Here is a 17,352-nt window from a genome sequence, read left to right on the forward strand (position 1 = left end):
AATTCATCTGAATAGTAAAGAAACTGCTGCTTAATAAACATACAAACACCAGCCAAGAACATTCACCTCTGTTTTTGATTGAGGTACAGTGACAACATGGGAGAGTAATACACTAAGCAAGGCAGCTTGTTGCAGCCTGACCCTGTCTGTGCTATACACCCATCTATGTGATTGGTACTTTTTCCTTCAAGTCTGTAAGATTTGTGTGAAGTTATGAGATCCAGCAGAAAATAATCTCTTTTCAAAGAACAAAATTCCTGGCCAGAGCATTGAGCCTTTCCTAGTAGATTAGTACTTCTGAAAATTGGCCTCTGTAGCAGTCTGAACTTTGTGGCATACATACCTCCCATCAGCATAAGAGCACTTCTTAGAGAAGCATTTTTTGCAATTTAAACTTCCATTTTGAAAGAAATGTATATAGCCTTTGTATATTTAAGAAAATACCTGTCATATTTTTCAGAAAGACAAGAAGGCCTTTTCTTAGAGTAGGGACGCTCTTTAATATCCAGCAGTTCCTCCTAAAAAAAGAAAATTAGAAAATAAAGACATGAGTTTCAATTCACACCCAGATTTAAGTGACTCAAACCATCTATCCCAGACTGCCTGTTCAATTTAGTGTTTTAATTTGAGAGCCCAGGTTTCCCAATCTGTTGTTTCATATGCTGTGAAATACAGCCCTGAAAGTTTGTACTTCAGTTGTTCTACCAGTGGCCACTGACCAAACATTTGAAGCACTCAGCCTTACTAGGCCAGGTTCAGTCCTCGTGAACACTCCAAGGCTGTTCACACCATAAATGTTTACATATTCACTTCCCTGGACAGTTCAGCTTACAAGAAACACAGGCATCATGGACACCAAAGCTGGTGATTTCTCAAGAAGGAATCAAAATTCCTTGTGGAATTCCTGTGGTTAATGCTATAAAGGTTCAGCATGTAAAAAAATGCATTAGCACAATTACAGTTACTGGTGTAGATCTGGAAATTCTAGACAAGCCTTCCATTTCTGACCACCAACTTCAAGATATCATAAAATGCATTATACAATTACCCATTCCACCTGACACCAAATCATGCTGAATGCTAGCTTGTTTTGCCACTTTCTACCAGCTTTGGACAGCCCTTAGTTTACCACTGCACACGCTGAGCATTCAGTCACTTGACTGGCAACCAGTTCAGTCTCACTGCAGTTTGGTACATTCAGAAAGCATTATTAATGGTGTGACTATCAATGCTTTAAACCAACATTAACTCTGCTGCAGTTAAGATGCACATTTCTAGTTACACTTACTCATTCTCCCAAGATCCCCTTTCTTCAACCTGCCTCACTCCCAACCAAACTGAATTGATTCAGAGCTGTGAAAAGATCAGTGGGCAGCTGGAAGGATAAAGAAATCCTAACAGTGGACACCACACATCAGCCAAACAAAGAAATCTCTTTACCCTTTCCACCAAAACCCTTCAGAACTTTTACATCATTTTGCCCACGTGATTAAGATCAGTTCATTAACTATGTGAGTTTGACACTTGTTCTAGATGGCAGTTTGCTAGCTGGACAAAGCCTTAACTTCCCTCCACACCCCAAACATCACCCTGTACTAGATCTCAGCTAAAAGAGCCCCATTAAAGGGAGCCTGGCCTCCCTGCCCACAGCTTCCCAAAATAAACCTCAATCCGTGAGGAACATCAGTGCTGTAATACTATCAGAGCCTGATGCAGTCACTACAAGTATTAACAGCCCTGTCCATCACCAGATGGGGAATGGGTTGTTTTGCTGGCCACAAGAGGGAGTCCACAGGCTCTCATTCACATCCTATCACAATTCTTCCACTCAAGTGAGGAAAATTTGAATTGTTTCTTGCCTTTCACTCATTAGCTGTGCACCTTGCAGGAACAGCTTCCCAAGAACTAGAAAAGACACAGCTTAAACTGTACAGCACTCCTGTAACAGAGGAGATAAATGCTGGCAATTCCACGTGTGGGGTTTTATGTTTAATTCATACACATTCTAAGCAGGCTGAGGGGAAAAGTGTGCTTAGCTGTTATTGAACAGTTTTAAACAAACAGCTTAGAACTACTCATAGTATGAGCCAGATGTTTTCTTAGTGGTAGTGAGTATAAACCATTAGAGGAAATCACTCCCCTTTCCAAATCAGCAGCACATACCCCAAATCAGTTCCCTCAATCCCTAATTAGTAGGAAACTGGAACACATGAAAATGCCCATCAATATTGATTACCTCACCAACTTAAAATACTTGAGCTGTAACACACAGAGAAACCACATAATGCAAAGCATTTTAATGCAGACTGATTTCTGGTATTTCTTGATTTAGGCTCCTTGGAAACCAACTGATAAACAAAGACTAGGCACCTTCTGGCACGAGTTCTGCAGCTTTATCCCGGTCAGAAACTATAGGTCCTGAATTAACAAAACTAAAGCTACAAATGCATTGGTTTCAGTAAACAGCCACCACCAGCATGGGCTGAACATTGCCCTAAAAAGCAGAGCAGAAATTGAAGCTGCATTCAGTTACTACACAAGAAGAGTTAGGCAAGACTGAAAAAGAAGTGAGGCCACTTTTCAGCAGGAGAGCTTTAAAAACAGCTCCCCTCTTTCACTTAGCAGTTAACTGACTAACTAGAGCTGAATAACAGTATACTTTGCATCCTCAGAAGTTAGGGGCACATATTTTCTAAAAAGTTAGAGATTTAGACAGCTGTACTATTCCCAAGAAATTTTGCCAATTCTGAAGTACGTGGTTTATTGTTGATGTCTACTTAAAATAAGCCAGAGCTCTACTATCTCAACAGAACAGAGCCACAATGATAATTTTTTTTCCCTTTAAAAAACAACCTACTAAAAAGCCAACAGCTCCGAATTCCTCAAGAAAGATAACACAGTCAGCAACAGTAAACTGTCTCACCCTGTTCCACACTTCAGGCCATTTGCTGCAAAGTATCTTAACAGCTTTTCACAAAGTGATGACCACCTGTTCCCACAGCTTGCAGCCATGGGAAAATCAACCACCATTACAGACTCTTTCCAAAGATATTTTTCTGTTTTTCAGCAGTGGTACCAAAACCCCAAACAAAATTTGAATCCTCAACCCCATAGCATATCAAACTCACTTAGTACTGGAACAATCTTTTTTATTTACAAATTATTTGGCTTTTCTTCTTCCACTCATATATATATTTGGGCATCACAGTTAAACAAAAGCACCTGTGTTAACATTTTAACTCTAAGCATTGACTGGAGTCACAACTGCTTAAGCTTCCAGCAATGAAATATGAGCAATTCTAAGGTTACAAAAGGCATCCAGTAAACACATGAAAGGTCCTGAGAAGATCTAGCATGCTATACTTTCCTAGCAAATGGTATCTACTGCAAGGAAACACTTCAGTCAACTTCTTAAAAGAACACTGCTGAAAGCAGAACTACGAAGCGCTTGAGAAAGCTGGTAGAACAACATACTTCAATCTCTACAATAATCTCTCAGCACATGCTGTGGGGTGCTCAGATATTAAAATAAGGTGGTGGGAAACGAAAGCATATCGAGGACAAGATTGCACAACTGCATCACATTTAACAAGCTGCTCATTGGATGGCACCATTGCAAATCCTAATCCAAGCAAAGGCTTTTGAGCTTTCACCTCACTGATTCTCTCTCACAGGAGCCTCCACCTCCCACTCTACTCCTGTGACCGAGAGTTCCACACAACTCAGAGACAAAAGGAGAGCGAGCTGACCTTTGTGTAACGATGTGGGTATTTTGTTGTAATTCTGTTCAGCTCCAGGAAAGCATCGCCATTTTCAGTTTCTGTTGCACCTCCTCTTTTATCCATGGTTACTTCAAAGCCTTTGACCGCAGAGCTAATTAGAACAAAACCAACCCGTCAGATTTCAAGTTGTACCTTTCTAGAGGGTGCATTTTCTTCCCAGCCTAAGTCAGTTTAACACTTGGACAGAGCAAAGTAGAGCCGCGTTCCCCACCAGCGCCTGTCCCCTCCCAACTCTGCCCCTTCCCCCGGCCCAGCCAGGCGGCTCTCGCGGAAGGGTCCGAGCCGCTCCGGCAGCGCAGCCGGCCCTACCCAGAGCTCCAGCGGCTTCAGCACACGGAACATCGGTCTGCGGGCACGGCCGGGGCGCGTGGCCGCCGGGACTCGCACCCCCACAGCCCGCGGGGCCCTGAGGGGGTCGGGCGCCGCTCGCCCCGCGGCGCGGGGGCAGCGCGGCCCAGGCACCGTCCCGAGGCGCCGGAGCCGCGAGGGGGAACGGTGGCAGTGGGGCAGGTGACTCAGCGGATCCCGGCCCGGCCGCACTCACCGGCGGGTGTCCCGCGCCGCTCCGCTCCGCTCCAGGCCTCACCGCCGCCCGCGGCGTTTCCTGCTCCGGCCGCCGGCCCCACTTCTCCCCCGCCCGCCACCACTGAGGGGCCGCACCCGCCCCGGGCCGGCGCTGGCGCAGCCACCAACGCCCCCCCAGCCCCCGCCGCCCCGCGCGCCGCCGCCGCCGCCGCTCCCGCTCCGCCCGGCACCGCCTCCGCTCTGCCGCCGTAGCCGGGGCCTCGCGCCGCCCGCTCCGCACCCATTTAACGCCCCGCGCGCAGGCGCGTCGGGCGCGCGCGCCGGGGGCTCCCCGCCCGCCGCCTGACCACGAATAGGCGGCGGGGGGCGCTGGCGGTGGCGGGGCCAGGCTCCTGCCCGGTGTCCCCCCCGCTCACTGCCCGCGGAACTGGCGTCTCTCCTTGCGAGCGGTGCGGTGGGTGAGGAGAGGCGCGGGGCTCGGCGAGGGCCTGCAGGCAGTCTGGGCGGGCAGCCCTGGGGGGGAGGCGCCCGCCGGCGGGATGCGGTGCGCGCCATGTGCGGGGCGGCGGCAGCGGCCCGTCCCCGTCCCGGGACTGTCCCCGTCCCCATCTCGCCTCAGGGGGAGCGCGGGGTGAGAGAAGGGCGGGAAGCGGCGGGGCGATGACGGCAGAGAAGGGCTGAGAGTGGGCTCGGCAGGTGCTCCCCCTCGCCCCGCGCGTTGGTCGGGGGGGCTGCCCCAGAGCGCCTTCGCGTCCCGCCGAGCGCGGCCCGGCTCCCGCCGCTGACGGGGCGGTCCGGCCGAGCCTGCCCCGCTGCCCAGCCCGGCAGTGTGAGCGCAGGGTCCCGGTGTTCTCAGCCCACACCGGGCTCCTGTCATTCGGAACCTGGCATTTCCGTAGGATTGCAGGACTTGGTTGGTGCAGGGAGCGTAGCAGCTTATTCGGAGGCGCCGGGAGAGTCTTTCAGTTTTTGCTAGTAAGGAGCAGACATTGTTTTCAACATAAGTTTGAGGAATTTACTGAGCGGGATCGCCTGCTCCGTTTGCCCACAGCTCTGTCCCCAGCACTTGCATCCATTCTACTACAGGAAACCAGCGGGGCCATAGGGTTTCCAAACACCTTGGGCAGAGAGGTCTGTGTAGGAACAATAAATTTCGTGTAGGATCTGGTGAATAAAGTGTTCTCTTCCCTGATCTCTAATGAAGTTGAATACCAAAATTAAAATCTGGTTACCTATTGAACGAGAAAAATATACGAGAAATAAATATTTCTCACTTTTTTTTGCGACGAAGTGCTGCATTATTAATGAGACAGCACTGTAACTATTACCAAGTCTCTTGAAGCCATCAAGTACTTCCCAAACAAACACACAGGGAGACTCCATAGCAACCAGTGGTCCTCCAGCCTCGAGCTGAGTGGTTGAGTTGCCGTAGGCTTTGAGAAGGCCTGAACTATGTTGTCACCTTTGTGCACATCGCTGTTGCGAGCTAACAGGTTTTTTGGCTCCCAAAGGCACATCTACCGTAGGTGCCTGTTACTTGATGCTCACAGCAGGAATGTCCAGTGGCACAGAAGGGGCAGAACACAGTTTTTTCTCAAGTGCAGCTCCCTGTCACGGCCGTTCAGCCGCTGTCCCTGTGCGGGTCGGTCCGTGCCTGCGGTTGGTAAATCCCGGTCGCACCGGGGCCGTTCCCGGGGGCCGGGACAGCGCTCGGCCCTGCCCCGCCGCACGGGGGCGCTGTCCGCCCGCCCCGCCGCACGGGGGCGCCCCGGCGCCCGCTCAGGGGCCGGGCGGGGGCGGGAAGCGCCCGCCCTTCTTGGCGGGGCGGCCTCAGGTGCTGGTGTCTTCGTCCGCCTCCGTCCCCTTTGCAGTGGGTTTCCCCGTTTCTGGTCCTTCCCTCCGCTTCTCTCCCCTTTGCAGTGGATTTCCCTGCAAATTTTGCTGCTGCCCGTCCGTCTCGTGTGCCGGTGCCGCATCCGCCGGTGCCGGGATCTGTGGCGCCCTCAGCGGGACGGGGGCGGCTCCTGCGGTCCCTCACGGCGGGGTTGTGGAGCAGCGCCGCGTGGGTCTCCAGTGTTTGTCCATAAGCACAAAAACCATTCAGAGTATAGTGACCTACAGAAAAGAATTTCGTGCAGTAAAACTCCAGAAAAATCTTGTCGGGTTTTGTCTTAAATTTTTTCTTTTTGTTGTTTTGTTTGTTTTTTATTTTGATTTTTTTGTTTGGGTTTTTGGTTTTTTTTTATTTTTTTTTTGGTTCTATCACACCCTAACCAATGCTTATAGAAAAATCCACTTTGGATCTCACATTTCAAAGGAGATGCCTGGCCATAATTCCAGGTGTTTTTACAGAGTCAGACTCTTCCCGGGACCTTTGGAAGTCACAGAGTTCCATACATGGAGAAGTTCTCACTGGAGCTAGGTGGAACTCACTGTTTTTCCTTCATTTCTAAGTGCTTGTGAAGGAGAGGAACATAGTATTTTTAAAAAAGGGTGAAAAAGAGTCAGCTGCTGATGTTATTCTCACAGAAGGGCTTATTAGTCTTTATGGAACTTTGTTAACCAGAAAATGTTCTGCTTAAAAGTAAAGTAAAAAACAATGAACATCTCACCCCCAAACCGATCATGAAACCCAGCTTTATGTGGGTTTACGTTATCTTAACATTTATATATAAAACTGATGTTCTTGAGCTTGAGATATTAGACTGGAACAGCACAGTTGTTGGTCCAGCCACAGATTTACTCCATGTTGGTTCTTTTTCTTCCCATGCTTTTGTTTTCTAATTTTACAAGGGAGAAAGGATCCTTTTTTGACTGATTTTTCAGTATTGTCACGTGCCATAAATTTTGGGGAACATAGGCTGTCATCATTAAATATGTGCAGAACATAAGAATGATTCAAATAGAGAAATAATCTGTTTAAAAGTACATATATTGGAAAACTTAGATATTCACACACCTTATATTTTAATACAAAGCTTCTGCATGTTTTACCCAAGTTGGATTTTTTCAACTCCTTTGTGTAAGGTTGCCATTGCATATGGTCAGACCAGGTTTACCTTTGGGGCAGATGAAATAGTTTCAAAGGGAGTCAGGCCTAATAGGTGTGTACAAGAACTTGTGCTAAAAACTGTTTTGCATCAATGTTAAAGTGCCTGAAACTTCTCTACAAAAGCGCAGAGAGTTACCTTAACTGCACATCTTGATGTGAACAGAATTCTTCTGTCTGCTGGACAGGGCCTGCCTCTTTCAGAAATCATTCAGGTAATATTTAATAGAACAAGAATTTCTCACACAAAATACAGGTCTTGTTTTCTTCCATTAACTTTTTTTTTTTTTTTTAACTCTTTGCAGCCTGCTGGAACAAGCCAAAATTACTGTATTTCCTCCCAGTGATTTGTTGTTAATAGTGGTTATTCAGCTGAACTTTTGAAACTTGGATTGTTCCAGTCACTTTGTGAAAACATTTTTTTTTCTGGCTGCAGCCATGTTTTCCCTAGCTCAGTTCAGGAGATTGTTAGGGTGAGATTTCAGATTATCCTCTTCTGGGACTCAAGAATGTGTTTGTGGTTCCAGTGTGCAAATTTTCAGGGTGGTGGCAGCATTTGTTTTGGGAAAGAAACTTCAGTGGGACCGGTGCAGCAAGTTTTATCTGCATAGGACTTTTTTTATCCTTGTTTTCAGAAAATTACCAAGAAAAAATATTTAGAACTCATAAAACCCCACCAGTTATTTTTCAGATTAGAACTACACGTGAAAGTAAACTGTGTGATGGAAAAATATGTCTAATTTTGGTTTTTTAATAATGAATATGTAAAAACAGGAAGAGACTTTCAGGTTTTTTTTTTAGGGAGGAACACAGTTGAAATATGAACAAAACTAAAGAACTTGTAAAAGGCATTTTATGTTGAAATGGAAGGTTCATTAGTGCTCAAGAGAATATATCAGCAGTAGACAGAATACTTTGATATGTTTGAGACTAGAAGGCAGAAAACCCCAGTCAGAGCTCTGTGAAGACACCCTGTGTGCACACAAATGCATTTGAGTGATTTTTCATTTCAACTTTACAGGAGAAAAGAGTTCTCTATGACATGACACTGAAATATATCTTCCTGTTTGTGTTGGGGAAAGTTGAAAATTCCAAATGCTGAAAAACACCTGATAAAGAAATAATAAATGTTTTAGCATTTTGTAGCTGTCATGTTCTGTATTTGATTAGATACCTTTGTTACAGACCTAGCTATTGAAATAATGCCACTTCTTTGCAGGTAATATCGTTTTTCACAAAATATTTCTCCTTTCCTTCTAAGTTCAAAATCCCTGATAATGCATGAAATCCAGCAACCACCTGAGCATCAAGTTCATGCAGCTGGACAATCTGTTGCTCCCCAGTCTGCAACACATGAATTTCAGGACAGAGGTCATGACAAGCCAGGTCAAGATGTGTATAACCGGAGTCAAAGAAGAATGTTAAAAAAATTCCAAAGCAGGTGATAAGTGTAAAATATATTTTTCACTAAATGGAGCAGGAGATCAGACCTAAAAATGTCTGGGTTTAGTATTACCAGTGCAGTTTACAGCAGAAGTTTTAGTTCATGGCCATGGCAGACAGTTCTGATGTTGTTTTAACTTGAGGATGAGGATTGACAGTCAGGACCCACATATTATTTATTTTTCAAAGGCAAATTTAAATATGGCTATTTAACAATATTCTTTGATACACTGCCAGTAATGATTTCTTCTTGCCTTCCTCTAGTGTTTTTATTTGCTTCTTTTGTTTGTTGAAAGAATCTTGACAAAGGTGGGATGTAATTGTGTAGAGATTAAAATCCCATCATTTGTTGAGCTGATGGAACAGCTCAGACCTGCTGAAAGAGGGAGCTAAAGTTCCTAAGAACCCCTTCCTGGCTGTGTGCTTTAACTAATTACCTTGTGAAAGCTTTTGGTGCTTATTGGGGCCCTCCAATTAACTCTGAAATCCACTGGGAAAAGAGAAGGGAAAGGTGATATTGTCATAGCAACACATTAGTGAGCTGAGCTGGTGTTGGGAGAAACTTGTGGAGATGTGGAACTGCTGAGGGAAGGTGGGAAGAAGGAAGATCTGCTGGATTCAGGAAGGGCCAGACATTAGACTGGACTCAGCTGGTTGGCTTGGGGGAAAAGAGTGATATTACTACACTGAAACCTCAGAAAGGGCCCCCAGCCAGGCAGCACCCTGCTCAGTGGTATCACTGCGTGGAAGAGGGTTGCTTGGAAGGCATTTTGGCTACCCAGCATTCCTAAAGAAGTACATCCCAGTTTAAGTTTTACAATGATGCTTGGGCCTCTTTATGCTTTATGAATTGCTCTGTTGCAGGTAATAATTTCAGGGTCTAAATATTTAATATATGCATTGATCTCTGAAAACTAGACCCTTACTTTTAGTACTGAAATTAGAATAAAAATTCCTATTATCACTGTTGCCTGGGGATTTGCAGAGGAGGACTACAAAGGTAACTGACCTTTCCTTGAATTCCAGATATCTAGCAAGGAAGTTTTTCTGTCTGTGGGCAAAAATGACATTTGGACAAGTTCTCCCTTCCAAAGCCAGGTAGATAAAATTTCAGAACTCGGAGGTAGTTTGTTTTTTTTTTGTTGTGTTTTTTGTTTGTTGGTTTGGTTTGTTTTGTGTTTGGTTGTTTTATTTTTATCTTAGTGGTAAACCATTGGGCTAAGAGAGCACTGGCTACCAAGAAAATATTTGGATGTATTTTGAGATCACTTGAAGATTTTCTTTGAGTAGCTTTCTTGCTCTTGCGTTTTTTGTTGTTGTTTTTGTTTTTTGGGTTTTTTTTGTCTTTAATAATTGTGGTTAAACTTTTATTAACCTATTTCACAGGAACTGTGTTTGATAAATTGAACAGTATATGCATATAAAGGATGGGACATGATTGGGATACCTGCTTTAAATTTAACTGTTTCCCAAAGTTATGATGACAGAGATTTCACAGATGGTTCTGAGTTGGAAAGGACCCACATGGATCATTGAGTCCAACTCTTAATATGAAATTCAGTTAATATTACTATTTGCACTGTTGTTCTTATTGTACACCTGTATATGTTTGGTATCTGTCTGACTTGGAAATACCTGTGACAGACAATTCTTTTCTGCTGTCAGTGTTCTGTGAGCTACTGAAACCCCGTGCTTTGGTATTAATTTCTTGTTTTGCATTAATTTGCATGTTCATTTTTGCTTGGCCACACCCTTGGGAACTGAAGCAGTTCCCAGTGGGAAGACTTGCATTTGGAATAAGAGCAGGCCCTTAGTCATTCAGTTTCATTTTTCTGTATCAAATATATTCTGTTTCTGTCTTTGTTGGTAAACGGAAGTTGTCCTGTGAACCTCACTGTTCCTCTTGTCCCATCTTCTTAATTGGCACTACTTTGGCTGTCTATCAGTTCAGCACAATAATGAATTTATTTTTTAGGGGAAATAGATTTTATAAAGACCAGCAAGGAGCACAAGCAATAATGAATTGCCTTTCTAGATTTAAAAGTCCCTGGTTCTCCATAGCTTTAATTTGTAATACCTGTTAGTGCATGTGCAATACCATTAATTCACCAAGTCCAAAAAAATAGCACATAGCTCATTTCTTTTTTCTTTTTTCCTTTTCTGCATGAGTGCTTGGAATGACTTAGCAGCTTGGCTTGGGGTAGGTGGCTGTGAATTGCAACTTGTGAGAGGATTGATATGAGAGACTTTTAGGTATTCTGGGCCTAAAATTCTGCTGTTTTTCTGCTGTTATTACATGATAAAAGCGTTATAAAATCTGATGTAGCTTTTGTATTTATTTATGTATACAAAATATTCTGTGTTAAAATAGCAAAGAACAAAATTAAAAAGGAAAATACAGGTATTGTTATCTACTGTTCTGGTTGTTAGAGTAAAACACAGAACTGGGGACAAAAGATGTGAAGGTCTCAAGATAGTTCTCAAGTCAACTGGTACTCAGATTTTTGACAAGTTAACAACATCTGTCTTTTATTCTTTGTCTTTATGTGAAGTATTTACAGTCAGTAAAGTGATTGCTTGATGCAGTACTTCATAGAGTCGTGGAATAAAGTGTTATGGTAGAGTAGTGGTTTTAAATGCAATTAGATGTTGTTAGGCTAATCAGACAGGCCTGGAGAGAAGAGGTGATGTAATCTTCATTAAAACTGATTTGTGGTGACTCTGGAAACCTGTATGACATTTCTCCTGTCCAAATCTTTCAACTGTTTAGATGTTTTTATGATCAGAAGATTCTTCAAAAGACTTTTGGAGTGTGGAAGGAGCAGTGGACAGTTTGCAGAGAAAAGAAGCTCGACCTCAGAGCAGACAACCATTACAGGTTAGTGAAATGACTTCCCATTGGGGTGTGTATGAGCAATTAAAAACCAATGAGCAAGTTCCATCCATCTGGGCCAAGAGCAATGCTTTCATTGCTTATTTTCATATTTTACTGAATGGCACTTCTTTCATTTTTCAGGCATTTACTCCTTAATTTGATATTCAAGGTTTGGAGAGCCTATGTATGCCAACAGCAAGGAAAGAGGAACAAGTATTATGTTGCAGAGTCTCATGGTAAGTGAAGTGATGGTAATTACCAGTGTTTGGGGACATAACTGAGATGGGAGTTTCCAGAGGAATTATTTACCAGAATCTGTGTCCACTGTGCCTGTTTGCACCCTGAGCTCCCCCATCCCATGGCAGGAGCAGATGGCAGGGGGGCTCTGTTATAGGGGTGTAGCTATATAGTCATTAGGGATGTCAGTGAATAAGCTTAGGGGCCTCTCCATCTGCTCTGGATTGCACTCTTTGTTTTTGAGGGGGTGACTTGATTTTTGGTGGTTTTTTGTTCAGTTGGTTGTTTTGGTTTTTTTTTTAACTTAATCACAATATGTTTTTTGATTGAATGTTTTACTGGAATTCTCTATCAACTGTTGCTACAGACATTAGATAATAGTTCCCTGTGCTTTTAACTGCACTTATTTTACGTCTATTGGCTGTTTCTTCCAGCTTGTGTCTTGCAATTGAAAGAAGCCCAAACTTTTGAAATGCCCTTGGTCTTTATTGTGTAGGTTCTTTGCTCTGCAAGGGATTTGACTTGGAGCTGTCTGTACTGGTAGCAACTTTCTTGGGTTCAGGGAATATGTTTTGCTGAGGGGAGGTTGACCCTTGTTTAAAGATGATACCGAGGTTTTGTTCTGTGCTGATTTGCAGAATAAATTAACTGCTCTCTTTGCACATGAAAGTAACCTCAGAATGTCCTAGAGAGTGGCACCCTCCAGACTTCCTTTCTTACTGAGTGAGGCCAGAGTATTTACAGCAGAAGCTGTGTGTTACTTGGTCAAAAATAGAAAAAGGTGACCTATTTCAAGGTAGGTTAATGCTTGATTCACAAGGAAATCCTAAAAAAGAGAAGTCTGGGGTTTTTTTATGTGTAAGTGTAAAGTGGCATAGAATCAATGACGTTTTATAGTAACTTTGCTTTAGTAGTGTCAGTTCTGACAAGCCAGCTTTCTGTGCGGAGAATATGCAGTGCGCTGCACTAAGTGGTAAACTGGAATTTGTGACACCACTTCTGTTTTTAGCTGCATGACCAGCCTGCTAAATAGTGTTGACTTGTTTCTGGTTGATTTCTCTGCTTGTAGTAGAGAATAACTCTTGAAAAGCAACGGATAAACCTGATGAACTTTCTTTTTTTTTAAACAATCCAAAGAAAATCCTCTAATTTTTACCTAGTACAGTCGTTATGCTGACTATTGTTCTACAGTTATTTCCCCTGTAAGCGCTGAAGACAAAGCGATTATGGGCCATTGTCCGATAATTCACGCTGCTGTGAACAAGTGGCATGGACGGTGCCGTCAGCGATTCTGAGACCTCTGTGTGACAGCCTCGACCACAGGGAGGGTCGCTGTCATTTCAAGCTTTCCCACAAGGTGTCCCTGCAGATTGAGGACACAGGAGTCGGGGTCGGTCTGTGATGGCGTGGTTAAGATGTGCCAGATTCCTGCGGTGAATTTAAGATGCTGCCGTTTTTTGTTGTGCACAGCAAAGAAGCAAACTCTGCTCAGGACCTGGCAGCACTGGCTGGTTTATGTTGATGTTCAGAGGACAAAACATGGGATGCAGTCTGTGGCACTGGCATTCAGGGAAAGAAGCTGTTTGCGGTAAGGATGGAATACAGACAGGCAGAGAGGCACTGACCATAAGGCCATGGCTTTTATCTGAGTTATGTTATCTTTTCCTGCAGTGAAATAATGACTTTGTTCGGTGTTTTTTTTTTAAGAATTCTTTTGCTTTCTGGGATGTGTGAGTTCCTCTGGCAACACCCACAGACTGTGAATTTAAGAGATGTTATATAGCAGCTTGCCAATACCTAATGGGAGCCTACAGGAAGGCTGGAGAGTGACTTTTGCAAAGGCATGCAGTGAGAGGACAAGGGGGAATGGCTTTAAGTTGAAAGAGGGTAGATTTAGATTAAATATTAGGAAGAAATTCTTTACTCTGAGGGTGGTGAGGCACTGAAACACAGAGATTACCCAGAGATACTGTTGACGCCCCATCCCTGGAAGTGTTCAAGGTCAGGTTGGAGCAATGTGGGATAGTGGACAGCAGTTCTTTGAAAAGATTGTTGTTCATACCGTTTTCCAGTGAGATGAAAGTGATTTCTTGCACCATATTATGGCACTCGTGTTTGAACTTGTCTGTAACATTGTTTTGGCAGCATTTCATGGGCAGTGTGGAGAAGACAACACTACCAGAAATGCTCTGGACATAAAATGAATATTTTGGCTCTGCAGCATTGGGCCCAGAGCCTGCAATTTCGAGTAAGTCTCAGGAGCTTCAGCTACTGCCATTTCTAATGTTTAAGTTGCAGACATGTGAAAATGTTGCAGATGAATAAAAATTAGGACTTGTACTCATTTACTTTGCAAATTGCAGTACTTATGATTGAATATCATACCAGGACATGGGGAAATGGAAGGAACCTGTGTCAGGGCAAGTTCAGATTGGATATTAGGAAAAGGATCTTCCTAAGAGGGTGGTCAGTCCCTGGAACAGGCTCCCCAGGGAAGTGGTCACAGCACCAAACCTGTCAGAGTTTGAGGTTCATCAAGTCTATCTTCCTTCTTCTTGCAGGAGTACTTAAAACTAAATCAGATGACTGAGAGTATTGTCCAGATGGTTGATCTTAGCTGAAGTGAAAACAGCATGGGTTTCTTTCTTTCTTTCATTGAAACTCTGGCTTTTTGTCCATTTCATTAAAAAGAAGGGATGGTATTTAATTTGACCTGTGCTGTAAGATGCAACATGGCCTGTTCTAGGGCAGTATTCTGCTAAGGAAAGAATCTTGTGACTTGAGAAGTCTTACAGTATCTCATAATGTGATTCTCTTTTATATGAAAATACTCTGAAAGAAAGCCTGTTGGAAAAAGAGAAGTATTATATTGGTCTTTTTAATGGGATAAAGTGTGAAAGTATTTAAAAGGGGAAAAAAATCTTTGACCTTTTATATGCTGACATTCCTTCGGTGTTTTTTTGGCTTTTATTGGGTTTTTTCCCTTTTTTTTGGGGGGGGGACCTCATTGCTCATGGCTTTCACTTTTAGAACTTACATGGAATTTCTTATTGTGTCTGTTCTTCTCCTTGTCATTGTTCTACTTCTCTAATCTTGTCTGTTTTTTCCCCCTTACTGTTCTTGTCCCTTAATTGTTCCTTCAGGCTTGGCTGCAGTGGCGAGAGCTGTATTTATACACCTGGAATGAGAAGCAGAAGAGCACCAGGGCAGTAACTCACCATCAGCACTGGGAATTGAGGAGATGCGTGAGAGCATGGCTGGGATGCCTGAACCTCCACAGAGTAAAGAAACACCAGAATGGTGAGTGAAAATGGTGAGTTAGGACAGAACAGGGCTCAGCCCCTTTGCTGAGGGCACAGTGATGGTTTTTTCTCTTCTAGGAGACACTGCAATGTCTCTGCCCTGCAGGTCACGAGATGCAGCTTGGGCTGTACACTGTGACAGGCATGGCTGGCTCAGTTCATATGCTGAACTGTCAGGAAGATCACCTGCTTTCCATGGGATTTAAAAGAAAATGCTTTACAATTCCCTCAGTGAAAACTTGCGTATTTTCTATTGTATTTTGACTGAGATATCTGTGAGAAGGATGTGTTCAAGACTTTGATCAGTCAGTCTGTGGACTTCCTTGATAATTAGTCAAATCACAACTCCTATAGGATGGTGAAGATTATTACATCAGTTCTTTTGTTTCTTCCCTTGAATGGGAATGAGTTCTGATACTTGTGTGAATTGCTTTTTGATTGGTGGCAGTGGAAAAGAATCTAGCTTAGATATGTAGGAACTAGTAATAGGAGTATGCTGAAATGTAAGCAAGCTTGAGTATATTGAACAAGTGTCTCAACTTCCCTCTCTGAAATCAGTATAGGAGGTTACTGCTTTAAAACTGCCTTTGTGATCAATAGGAAGCATATGATCTGTAGCTGAGCATTAATGTGAATTCTTGTAACCATTTTTCAGTGTTAGAGCTCATGTCACTTGTGAACCAGTGGCTCAGATGCCAGGATCTCATTGATACGAATGGGCCTAGGACAGAACAAGCCATGAGTGATTTGTGTTTGTCTTCCAGAGCTGGCCCAAGAGTTTCACCGAAGCAGGACACTCCGGCGGTGCTTCTCCGATTGGCAGCTGTCATGGGAATGCAGCAGAAGAATGCATGCTCACCAAAGGGACCTGGAAAAACAAGCAGCAAGGACTGCCTTATGGAGAGTCTTTGCACACTGGAAGCACTGTATCCAATCTGTGTTTAGTCCCTAGCAAAGACAAGTTAGAAACATTCCCGCAGGGGGAAGATCCAGTTAATAAGCAGGAATGTTGTGCAGTAGCACAAGTGACAACAAACGTTGTCATTAGATAGGTGTATGTAATGCCATACTAACAAGTCATTAAACTGTTGTAATTACAGTATATTAGCAGCTGTATAAGAGTATGGTAGAGCCTGTAGATGATAATTTATGGTTGTTACTTAAGAGTGAGTTAGAAACATGTTGTGATAAGCCAGCAAAATCTAAAAGTTTGACTGTAGTCAGAATTTCTGCAGTGCTGGACATTCAAACATTGAAGCAAATTTAGATGGAGATGTAGTGCCCCTCTGTGGGAGAAGGTTGTTGCTGTGTAAAAGATACTTTAACTCAGTGACAGATGTTGTGCTGTGTGTTGAAGAGGCTCAGCAGTGTGAGCTGGCTGAAAAGCACTACAAGTGTCACCTGTTGGTAAGAGCGCTGTTATGTGCCTGTGGGAGGGGCTGTGGAGTGTCCCTGTAACACTGACAGTGGTGTGTGGGTGTAAAGTGGGAGATACACTAGGTTTCTAAATTTCAACTGTTCTGGAATCTGCCAATTGAATCCAAATGGGGAAATGGTGCTGCTCTCCAGAACAGCTGTTCTTCCAATTGGGAAACTGCTGAAGTAGATTCATCTTGATGGTGTTGTGTTACCTGCTCCCTGGCCATTCCACCATGAGATTGCTTTTTCCATTGATTTTTTTTCTTCTGCTGTTTGCTACAAGAATTATTTTTTCTTCTCTGCAGTGATGTGTGCATGCTGCTTTTCACATGAGACCAAAGATGGCTTGCTGCATGTGCAAGTAGTTGAGTATTTTGGGGTTTTGTTTAGGTATTAGGGTTTTTTTTTTAAAGAAAAATAAATCCCTGAAGGCTGTCTGAAAGGTGGGGACAAGCAAGCCTCCAGCTTTTTGGTACTGAACTATTTTCAAGGTTGGATCAGTACTGGTCATTAAAAGAATACCAATAAACTGGTTTGGATCATGAAGTGAAAGCATTAGTGATTATAAGAGCAGGATGATTAGTGATTTGAAGTAGGATACTCTCGTAATGCTATTTACCATGTTCTGCCCCCTCTCAAGGGATTCTAGGATTGTAGATCACTTCTAAATTACCTGATTTGGATTACAAATGAAAGTTGTGTTTATTTCTTGCTGTTACA

At 43.6% G+C, this 17,352-nt stretch overlaps 2 protein-coding genes across 13 annotated transcripts in view; one reads left to right on the forward strand and one right to left on the reverse strand.

Moving 5' to 3' along the window:
- Positions 1 to 4,862, reverse strand: part of EIF4ENIF1 (eukaryotic translation initiation factor 4E nuclear import factor 1) — a 20,861-nt gene extending 15,999 nt beyond the window's left edge. For 5 of the 6 annotated variants that reach the window (XM_088065014.1, XM_014253920.2, XM_014253922.2 and 2 more), the window contains exons 1-3: positions 4,327 to 4,458; positions 3,750 to 3,873; positions 445 to 518 (exon numbers count right to left, since the gene is read on the reverse strand). In XM_088065014.1, coding sequence (XP_087921140.1) covers positions 445 to 518; positions 3,750 to 3,845 — 170 coding nt within the window. In that variant the 5' untranslated portion in view covers positions 3,846 to 3,873; positions 4,327 to 4,458. Of the gene's footprint in view, positions 1 to 444; positions 519 to 3,749; positions 3,874 to 4,326; positions 4,459 to 4,745 lie in introns of those variants that run through there. The other variant, XM_088065016.1, reaches the window with a different exon arrangement.
- SFI1 (SFI1 centrin binding protein) overlaps positions 4,704 to 17,352 on the forward strand; it is a 26,184-nt gene continuing 13,535 nt past the window's right edge. For 3 of the 7 annotated variants that reach the window (XM_088065005.1, XM_088065006.1, XM_088065008.1), the window contains exons 1-10: positions 4,826 to 4,938; positions 8,618 to 8,797; positions 9,826 to 9,897; positions 11,570 to 11,677; positions 11,816 to 11,910; positions 13,382 to 13,499; positions 14,057 to 14,159; positions 15,055 to 15,211; positions 15,978 to 16,139; positions 16,550 to 16,620. In XM_088065005.1, coding sequence (XP_087921131.1) covers positions 4,847 to 4,938; positions 8,618 to 8,797; positions 9,826 to 9,897; positions 11,570 to 11,677; positions 11,816 to 11,910; positions 13,382 to 13,499; positions 14,057 to 14,159; positions 15,055 to 15,211; positions 15,978 to 16,139; positions 16,550 to 16,620 — 1,158 coding nt within the window. In that variant the 5' untranslated portion in view covers positions 4,826 to 4,846. Of the gene's footprint in view, positions 4,766 to 4,825; positions 4,939 to 7,459; positions 7,572 to 8,617; positions 8,798 to 9,825; positions 9,898 to 11,569; positions 11,678 to 11,815; positions 11,911 to 13,381; positions 13,500 to 14,056; positions 14,160 to 15,054; positions 15,212 to 15,977; positions 16,140 to 16,549; positions 16,621 to 17,352 lie in introns of those variants that run through there. The other 4 variants (XM_088065009.1, XM_088065011.1, XM_088065010.1 and 1 more) reach the window with 4 other exon arrangements.

Source organism: Pseudopodoces humilis, chromosome 20 (genome assembly GCF_049639895.1).
Source record: "Pseudopodoces humilis isolate 2021_Gansu_Grassland_sample_001 chromosome 20, ASM4963989v1, whole genome shotgun sequence".
NCBI lineage: Eukaryota > Metazoa > Chordata > Aves > Passeriformes > Paridae > Pseudopodoces > Pseudopodoces humilis.